Source organism: Benincasa hispida, chromosome 12 (assembly GCF_027475165.1).
Source record: "Benincasa hispida cultivar pf3 chromosome 12, pf3_genome.v1.1, whole genome shotgun sequence".
NCBI lineage: Eukaryota > Viridiplantae > Streptophyta > Magnoliopsida > Cucurbitales > Cucurbitaceae > Benincasa > Benincasa hispida.
Genome location: NC_143489.1, coordinates 35,259,679 through 35,269,593, shown reverse-complemented (window position 1 = coordinate 35,269,593; position 9,915 = coordinate 35,259,679). Strand labels below are relative to the sequence as shown.

Genomic DNA, 9,915 nt, shown 5'->3' with positions numbered 1-9,915 from the left:
TCGACGAACTAACACTCTCACCCATGCAAATCAAAGGACCACCTTCATAGGCAGAAGTTCACAACTTGCTCAGGATTTAAGTCAAGTCACCTATGGTCATCCTGGTGAAATGTAAGTCTCCTCTATCAATGGTGTTATATAGTGAGACTATTCATTTCGTGGTCCGATCTTATACAAACTATTTGTATAGAACACCCCCGCTCTCATGACTTCACATGAATGATCAGGATTATATCATTTATAGCACTTTACAACAATTGTATCATCTATAAAGGGAGCCGTATTCATAATGTCACCAGGACAAGGTACCCAACCTTATCTATCTACTACAGATCATTTAGGTTATCACTTAAACATGATTCACTTGTATGTCTCCACATACATATTTAAATTACAAAAAACAATATTGGATCTCAGTTTATTGGTTTTGTGGGTTAATGCTACTAAATATTAAATAAAATGCCTCGAATTTTATCAGATAAATAAAATGTTTGTACAATACAATTACAAACTACAGAATTCACAAGATTTAGGGCATCAACCCAACAATCTCCCACTTATTCTAAAGCTAATGGGGGTGTACATCATAAAAGTTAAACTAATATTAAAGTACACATAAAACAAGAGACTAGGGCATAAAATATGCGTCTAGTACACAAAATGTGGCATGTCTTCAAGACCAATACTCTGTAGGTGACCCTCAAACACCTTAGCCATGAGAACCTTTGTAAATGGATCAACAACGTTGTGCGCCGAAGCTATCTGCGTGATGATCATGTTCCCTCGATGCAAATCTCTCGTATCAGACGATACTTCCGCTCGATGTGCTTCCCACGTTTGTGACTCCTAGGCTCCCTGGAGTTAGCTACAACACCACTATTATCACAATAAAGGGTGATAAGCAGAATTACTTCCAAATCTATCAATAACTTTTTGAGCCAGACAACCTCCTTGGCAACTTCACAAGCAGACATACTCTGCCATCGTGGTGAAGTCAACAATGCACCCTTGTTTGGTGCTTCTTCAGACTATAACCCCTCCATTAAGAGTGAACACTGATCTTGAAGTGGATTTCCTGGAATTCCTATCATTCTGAAAATCAGAGTCTGTGTATCCTGTAAGAATCAAATCCTTAAACCCATACACGAGCATGTAGTCCTTCGTTTTCTGAAGATACTTGAGGATAGTTTTAATGACAGTCCAATGATCTAATACTGGATTTGATTGATATCCTCTAACTATCTTCACTGCATAGCAGATGTCAGGTCTAGTACATAACATCGTATACATCAAGCTACCAACAACTGATGCATAGGGGATCCGTCTCATCTTCTTAACTTTTTTAAGCGTTTTATGAAACTGTTCCTTAGACAGAGCAAATCCATGCCTGAAAGGTAGCAAGTCTCTTTTGGAGTCTTGCATCGAATATTTGACAAGCATCTTGTCAATTTATGCTTGAGACAAGGCTAACATTTTATTCTTTCAATCCCTAAAGATCTAGATGCCCAGAATAAACTACGCCTTTTCCAAAATTTTCATTAAGAATTATGGCGCCAACCAATGTTTAATTTCAGTCATTAGACCTACATCGTTCTCAATGGGTAAGATATCATCTACATACAACACTAGGAAAGCTACTGAACTATCGATGATTTTTTTGTAAACATAATGTTCATCAACATTTTGATCAAAGCCATAAGATTTGATCCCAATATCAAATATTATATTCCAAGATTTAGAAGCTTGTTTCAATCCATAAATGGACCGATTAAGCTTGCAAACCTTTTGCTCTTGACCTTGGGTTATAAATCCCTCATGTTATTGCATATAGATAGTCTCCTTAAGATTGCCATTCAAAAAAGGCAATCTTTACATCTCTTTGCTAAATCTCATAGTCATAATATGAGGCAATGGACAGAAGTATCCAGATAGACTTCAACATGGCAACAAGTGAGAAAGCCTTCTCATAGTTGACTCCATCAACTTAGGTATAACCCTTTGCCACAAGCCTAACCTTGAACGTTGCACCTTCTCATTAGTACCCCGTTTCCTTTTGTAGATCCATTTGCAACCTATAAGCTTAACCCTATCAGGTTGATTTACAAGATCCCAAATTGAATTGAAGTACATAGACTCCATTTCAAGATCCAGAGCTTTGATCCATTCACCTTTATTAACATCCTCCATTGCCTTCTTGTAAGACAATGGATCCTCACTATCGCTATCAGAAATGACAGCTAGGGTTTTGGTATAACCCATTTAATGAATAGACGGGTTCATAACCCTCCCACTATGTCGAAGCTCCCTCAATGATTGAGGTGGATGTGACTTACTAGATGAACCAACTTTAACAACTCTTGTTGAAGGTTCAGTAGTTTCACTGAAAACTCAGTTAACACTATCTTGCTGCATGATTTATGCTCTCTTATGTAGTCCCCTTCTAAAAATGTAGCACTTGTCAACACAAACATTTGATTATTTTTAGGATCGTAAAAGTAACCACCTCTTGTTCTTTTGGGGTAACCTACAAATAAGCATAATTTTGAATGATATTCTAATTTCATAGGATTTGTCTCAAGATATGTGCTGAGCAACCAAACATTCTAAAGTGGCGTAAACTAGCTTTATGATCATTCCATAATTCCAAAGGTATTCTAGTAATACTTTTGGGTAGAACACGTGTTCAAAATATAAGCGGCAACCTGTACTGCATAACCCTAAAATGAGTTAGGTAAGGAAACATAACTCATCATAGACTGAACCATGTTCAACAGGGTTCAATTTATCCTTTGTGATATACCATTCTATGGAGGTGTACCAGATGCTGAGAGTTGGGATACAATTTCATATTCTATCAAATAGTCCTAGAATTTCAAATCCATATACTCTCCACATCAATCAAATTGAAATGTTTTAGTTGTTTTACTTAATGCGTTTTCAACTTCAGCCTTGTACTCCTTGAACTTTTCAAAGGCTTGAGACTTATGTTGCATGAAATAAACGTACCCACCTTGAATAATCATCAGTGAAGGTGATGAAATATTCAAACCCTACTCTTGCCTTAACATTTAGGACCACAAAGGTCCGTTTGTGCAAGTTTTAAGGGCTCTTTGGCTCTGTGACCTTTTCCATTTTTAGGCTCTTTGGCTCTATGACCTTTTCCAGTAAAAGATATCTTAGTCATTTTACCTTTAAGGCATGACTCACATACAGATAAAGAATTTTCTTATAACTCACTTAGAAGTCCATTTTTAACCAATCTTTCAATCCTTTTAGGATTTATATGTCCTAACTTTATGTGCCAAAGTTGGGCATTTTCTTTTGGAGAATTTTTTTTATTTTTTATTTTGAGTTATTGCAGTTTTAAACAGTTCAGTAGTTAAGAGGGCATTTTTTGCTAATGGCCTTAGCACATATAGATTATCTTACAGCTTAGCATAACAATGCTCAATATCATTTTTGCAAATAAACACTTTATTTATAGAAAAGTATATAGTATATTGTTGTTCAAGTAAACAATTTAAAGAAATCAAGTTCCTTTTCAAATAAAAAACTACAAATACATTTTAAAATAAAATATAAGATTTTTGTAAAGTAAGTCGGAGTCCCTCCACTATCTTCGCTGAGACGATGTGCCTAGTTCCAACATGCATCGTCATCTCACTAGTCACCAACTTCCCCAAGAATCAGTTTCCTGAAATGAAGAACAAACGTGGTTAGTGGTACCTGAATCTATTATCCAGGCATAATCATCATTTTCCACTAAACAAGTTTCCAATACAAGTAAATGGTATATACCTTGTTTGGCCTTCTTCTTCTCTGCCAAGTATTTGGGACAACTCCCCTTCCAATGTCCCTATTGGTTGTAATGTCTTCATTGGTTCTAGGTTAATGCAACTAAATGTCAAATAAAATAACATTTATTTTATTAAATAAATAAATTGTTTGTGCAAATAAAGTTTACAAACTACAAAACTACAAGATTTAGGGCATCAACCCTAACAATCCCAACTTAGCAAATTGTCACTAATGATCTAGAGCACACCAGAATCGTGGTACACCAATGGGTTCAAAAATAAAAATCCTTAAAAGAGAAAAATAGTCGATAGTAAAAAAGAATTGGTTGAAAATGCAAATACCCATGAAGAAATCCTTGAGATGATTAATGAGAAATGTGAAATACCTAAAGATAATAATGAGATTTCAATAAACTATGGTATGACAGGAAAAAAATTATGAAATTGAATTGATGTAGTTATATGAAAGTGGGGATTCTGTACCAAAATCAATTGAAGAATGTCAACATAGAAAAGATTGGCTTTGATGGAAAGAAGCAATCGAGACAAAATTAAACTCACTTTCAAAACGTCTAGTTTTTAGACTAATAGTTTGGACATTAGAAAGTGTCAAACTTGTGAGATACAAATGGGTATTTGTGAGAAAAAAAATGAAAATAATGAGATCACAAGATATAAAGTAAGACTAATTGCTCGAGGTTTTTCACAAAGACTTGGTATTGATTATGAGGGAACATATTCTCCAGTGGTGGATGCAGTTACATTAAGGTATTTAATTAGTGTGACTGCATATGAAAGTCTAGACATGCATCTTATGGATATAGTCACAACATATTTATATGGATTTCTTAATCACGACATATATATAAAAATCTCAGAAGGATTTAACATACCTGAAACATATAAATCAAGTTATCAAGAATTGTATTCAATAAAGTTACATAGATCACTCTATAGATTGAAACAATTAGGATGAATGTGATACAATTACCTGAATGGATATATGTTGAAAGAAGGATATCAAAACAATCCAATATGTTCGTGTGTTTTTATAAAGAAATCACAATAAGAATTTGCTATAATAATTATAAAAGTTGATGATTTAATATAATTGGAACTCCCGAAGAGCTTTCAAATGCAATAGAATGTCTTGGGAAAGAATTTGAGATGAAAGATCTCAGATTTTATTATTATTATTATTTTTTTGCCTTGACTTGCAAATTGAACATTTAACATATGAGATACTATTCATCAGTCAACTTACACAGGAAAAGTTTTGAAAATGTTCTATATGGACAAAGCACATCTATTAAATATTTCAATATAAATTCGTTCACTAAACGTAAAGAAATATATATTTCGACCTTGAAATGATAATGAAAACTTCTTGGTCTTGAAGTACCATATCTTAGTGCAATTGATGCACTTATGTCCATTATTATAATCCACACTTAACTACGGTAAAACTATTTGAAAATTTTCATTGTCTACAGTATTTACTATTTTGTAAACATCTTCTCTCCTCATAGGCTAAAATAATTTACACCCAAAACATAAACTATTATAATCCCGGACTATAATAACCACTAACTATAATAACTATCTCAACACTCCACATAGCTTTTAAAGTCTTTGTAAGGACCCATTTTGCTGGATTAAGTGAAATTTCACCTCAGAAAAAGAAAAACTTGTATGAACAGTAGTAGAGATTTGACTACTATTTTCTGTGGTTCTCTTTCTTATTCCCAATGGATTGATTCTGCCCATGTGTGTAAAGAATAAAGAATAAAAAAGGTGAAAGTTGAGGGGGTCACTTCACAACTTGCCTATGAGAAAATATAATTTAATTACTTTTGTGCACTATAAGATTCCAACGTGCCCTAAACTGTATAGATAACATTCTTTTAGATGATGTGGAATATATGCTGTGAAAACCTTTGCAACTATTCTGAAATATGGCTCAACTTTTTTATATATAATAACATAAACATTGCATATATATATTTGACTTAATATTAAAGGGAGAATTAAGTCTAAAAGGTTACTGAGTAATTTTGTATTATTATTTTAATTGTTAAATAACATCTTCAATTAAAAACAATGACTTTTAAAAATATCTTCCCTCTCTATCGTCCCTTCACCGTCATCCCTTCTTCTTCTTTATTTTTTATTATCAATTTAAAATGTCTTGTCAACATTTAAAATAATAAAAAGAACCTTTTCAATGCATGTGGTTAAAAATTCTTAGAATATAAAATTTGAGGATGGAATTTGAATATTGAAAGATTGGTTTATTTATGTAAAAAAAATAAATATTTGACATGGTTTTACGAAGTAATAAAAAAAGTAGTAGATAAAAGGTTGTTTTGATCCCCTACCTCGTGTTGTTGAACTCCAAAAAGAAGTTTTTTCGAATGGTATCAAATGTTTAGGATAAAATAGGAAGAGAGATTCTCCCCACTTAGAAAGATATAAATAGCAAAGAGAGTCATTGCTCGTTCTACCGTAGTACCATATCTCTCTCTCTTCTAATTCAAACTCTTTGTTTCTCCCTTACGTGAGTTCCTTTCCCTTTTCATTGTCTTACTTTTTTGTTCTCTCTCCTCACTACTTCGATTATTTATATCCACAAAATATTCAATTGTTTCACTCCTTTGGTATTAGATATGCCATAATGATGGTTAGAAGTTTGTGTTTGGTCTTTTTGGATGGTTTTAATTTGAGATTTGTTTGTTAGTTGATAGAGTGATACGATTGTGGTCTTTTTGGATGGTTTTAAATGAACTTACTTCTTGGGATTTCGTTAATTTCCTGCCAACTTCAGCCATTTACTATCCATGGATGCTGGGGGTTTTCTTTGCGTTAGGAAAATGTAAATATTGCTTATTAGCAGAAAGTTTAATGATTCTGGGAGTTGAATAACTGGAATTAGTCTTAATTTAAACTGATGAAATCGTGGTCAGTGCACGTCATTGACCCGAGACAACTTAGAATTTTTGTTGCATGTACGGATTGGTACTTTTTACTTTTTTGGGATTACTTCTTCAAAGTAATAAAGGTGGTACATGCATAGAGCAACTTTTTTATATGGTTTCCAGCTCCATATTCATGTAAATGCCTTGTGCAGGCCGTGAAACATTAGGTCAGATGGAGAACAATAATATTATGGCATCTGTGCATGCCGCAGTTTTTAAGGAATCAGAGAATCTTGAGGGGGAAAACATCAAAATTGAAGGATATGACTTCAATCAAGGACTAAATTACTCCAACCTTATAAAGTCCATGATCTCCACTGGATTCCAAGCCTCCAATTTGGGAGATGCCGTAGAAATCGTCAATCAAATGGTGAGTTTTTATCTAAACAGATGTTTTGTTATTTTGCTTCACGGGATGCTTATAACATACATATCTCATCCCAGTTACTTTTTTAGCATTAGTGATTTCATTCTGAGAAATACTACTGAATTGGATTGAAGTTAGATTGGAGGCTTTCTGATGAGAATGTAACAGAAGATTGCTCCGAGGAGGAGAAGGATCCAATCTTTAGGGAGTCGACGAGGTGCAAAGTGTTTCTTGGTTTCACTTCCAATCTTATTTCTTCTGGTGTTAGAGAAACAATTCGTTATCTTGTTGAACATCATATGGTGAGTTAGGTCTGTTTAAAAGATGCTATGATTTCAATCTGGTATTACCTTAATCTTAATGTCAATGCAGGTTGATGTGATTGTCACTACAACTGGTGGTATTGAAGAAGATCTTATAAAATGTCTTGCTCCCACATATAAAGGTGACTTTTCTCTTCCAGGGGCAGTTCTTCGATCAAAAGGGTTGAATCGCATTGGTAATTTATTGGTTCCTAATAATAACTACTGCAAATTTGAGGATTGGATAATCCCAATTTTGGATCAGATGTTGAAGGAACAACGTGAAGAGGTACTTGCTTTCAATCATGGTAGAGTTACTTACTCAGATTAGAATCATTAGATTGATGTTTTTCCCTGTAAATTTTCTCTAGTTTTCTCATTCATTTTGTTTGGTCTCCATAGAATGTACTCTGGACACCATCGAAGGTAACCCGACGTTTGGGAAGAGAAATAAATGACAAGAGTTCGTATCTTTATTGGGCCTATAAGGTAAAAGTTAGTAGAATCCTTATACCTGTTCTCATGTTCATCAGTATCATTTAACCAACAATGGCATTATTTCCTTTATGCGATTTCATTTATTTACCGAGTACATTATTATCTTTAATCAATTTTTCATATGTGAGCTTTCAAATTTGATTTTTATTTTTTATTTTATTAGATTTATGAAGAAACCTATATAGCTTACTTATGATGTCAAGATCTTTATTTGGTTCGAACAGCCACATTTTGGATTACGAAGTTGTAGAAGTCTTGCAAATTAATTTTCTTGTTCTGCCACATTTTGGATAAAGAATTTGTATAGTTTTGCAATTGTCCTGCTTTTTCATCTGTAGTTTAAAATAAGTGCATTTGATTTTATGCAGAATAATATTCCAGTCTTCTGTCCAGGATTAACAGATGGCTCAATAGGAGACATGTTGTACTTCCACTCTTATCGTAATCCTGGATTGATTATTGACGTCGTTCAAGGTCACTTTTTTCTATTATTACTATATTTTGTTATTGTGTGGTGATGAGTGGGGAGGGGGGCTAGAATTTGATTATTTGGACAGATATTTGTTTGATGGGACGTTTTTTTTTGTGTGCATTGTATTTCTTTCTTTTTTTCTCGATGAAAGCTCAGTGTCTTACCTAAAAATTTGGACAGATATTAGGGACATGGATGGTGAAGCTGTTCATGCAAGTCCAAGGAAGACTGGAATGATAATTCTTGGTGGAGGACTCCCAAAACATCATATTTGCAATGCCAATATGATGCGTAACGGTGCAGACTATGCTGTCTTCATCAACACCGCTCAAGAGTTTGATGGAAGTGACTCCGGAGCCCGCCCTGATGAGGCTGTCTCTTGGGGCAAAATTCGAGGTTCGGCCAAGACTGTCAAGGTCCGCTTCATTCATCCATGTTCATTTCCATTTTACACTTAAAAGTTTCCTGATTCATTTGGATCTCACTATCAAAAAAGCCTCTCAGCTTTCATTTTTTACATTTGAACACTTTAATGATCTTCATTGCTCTTTCTATTATATGGTCTCCCTTGACTAAATATAACAAAGTTATGATTCCATTCAATTTCCTTTTTTGGCAAACCAGGTACATTGTGATGCCACAATCGCTTTCCCATTACTCGTCGCAGAAACATTTGCGTCAAGAAGAGAAAAGGAAAAGGTCAATGTTGGAGTTTCGGAGAGCTGATTTATATAATAGTATGAATGTTGATTTGTTGATCCTTAAAATTGGCTTATGGTGTGCGGTGAACTCAGGCTTAAAAAACTACATTAACTTATTAAAACTACGAGGAAATTATGGTCAAGAAAGACCACCTATATGAGGATGTTCTTTCTATGAAATGGGGAATTGTTTTTTATTTTTGTTTTGCCATGGATTAAGAGAATAAAATTTGATTATATATTAAAGTTTCATTTCATTTTATTCTATTATCTCAACTTAAGAATAAAATCCACATTTCTTATAAAAAAAAAAAAAAAAAAGAGAGAGAGAGAATTAAATCCTTCTGGCATTTTAGAATGAACTGATCTTATTATAGTGCTCAAAAGCATATTGGTCAATCAAACGAAACCAAAATAAATCTATGTATTATTTATTTATATTTAGTCCATCATTGTTTGGTTGAGAATTAAAAAAGGTCTCACAATGGCTAAACAACGATATTTAAATATATCTTAACTATACAATCATTTTTTAGATGAATTTTTGGTCAATCACCTCGACAAGAATCACTTACTAACTAATTCTTCTAAAATTAATCTAAAATGATGTTAGATTTTCTTAAAATAAATTTTATTTGATGCTAAATACTATTTTCAATAGGAAGTGATTTGATTTAATTTTGATCATGCTAAAATCATTCCCAACATATGATCAAAATTTTTCTAATTTAAAATGGTGTTGTTTGATAATGGTAGGTATGTGATATTGGAAGAATCTAAAATTACTTAGGGTTCATTTGGAT

The 9,915-nt window shown here is 33.4% G+C and overlaps 1 protein-coding gene across 1 annotated transcript; it reads left to right on the top strand.

Moving 5' to 3' along the window:
* The first annotated feature begins 6,172 nt into the window (after positions 1–6,172).
* Positions 6,173–9,358, top strand: LOC120092780 (deoxyhypusine synthase-like). Its single transcript, XM_039050980.2, has 8 exons — positions 6,173–6,354; positions 6,925–7,142; positions 7,274–7,441; positions 7,512–7,730; positions 7,844–7,930; positions 8,308–8,413; positions 8,592–8,827; positions 9,036–9,358. The coding sequence occupies exons 2-8, from the start codon at positions 6,945–6,947 to the stop codon at positions 9,135–9,137; spliced, it is 1,116 nt and encodes a 371-aa protein (XP_038906908.1). The 5' UTR covers positions 6,173–6,354; positions 6,925–6,944; the 3' UTR covers positions 9,138–9,358.
* The last annotated feature ends 557 nt before the right edge of the window (positions 9,359–9,915 follow it).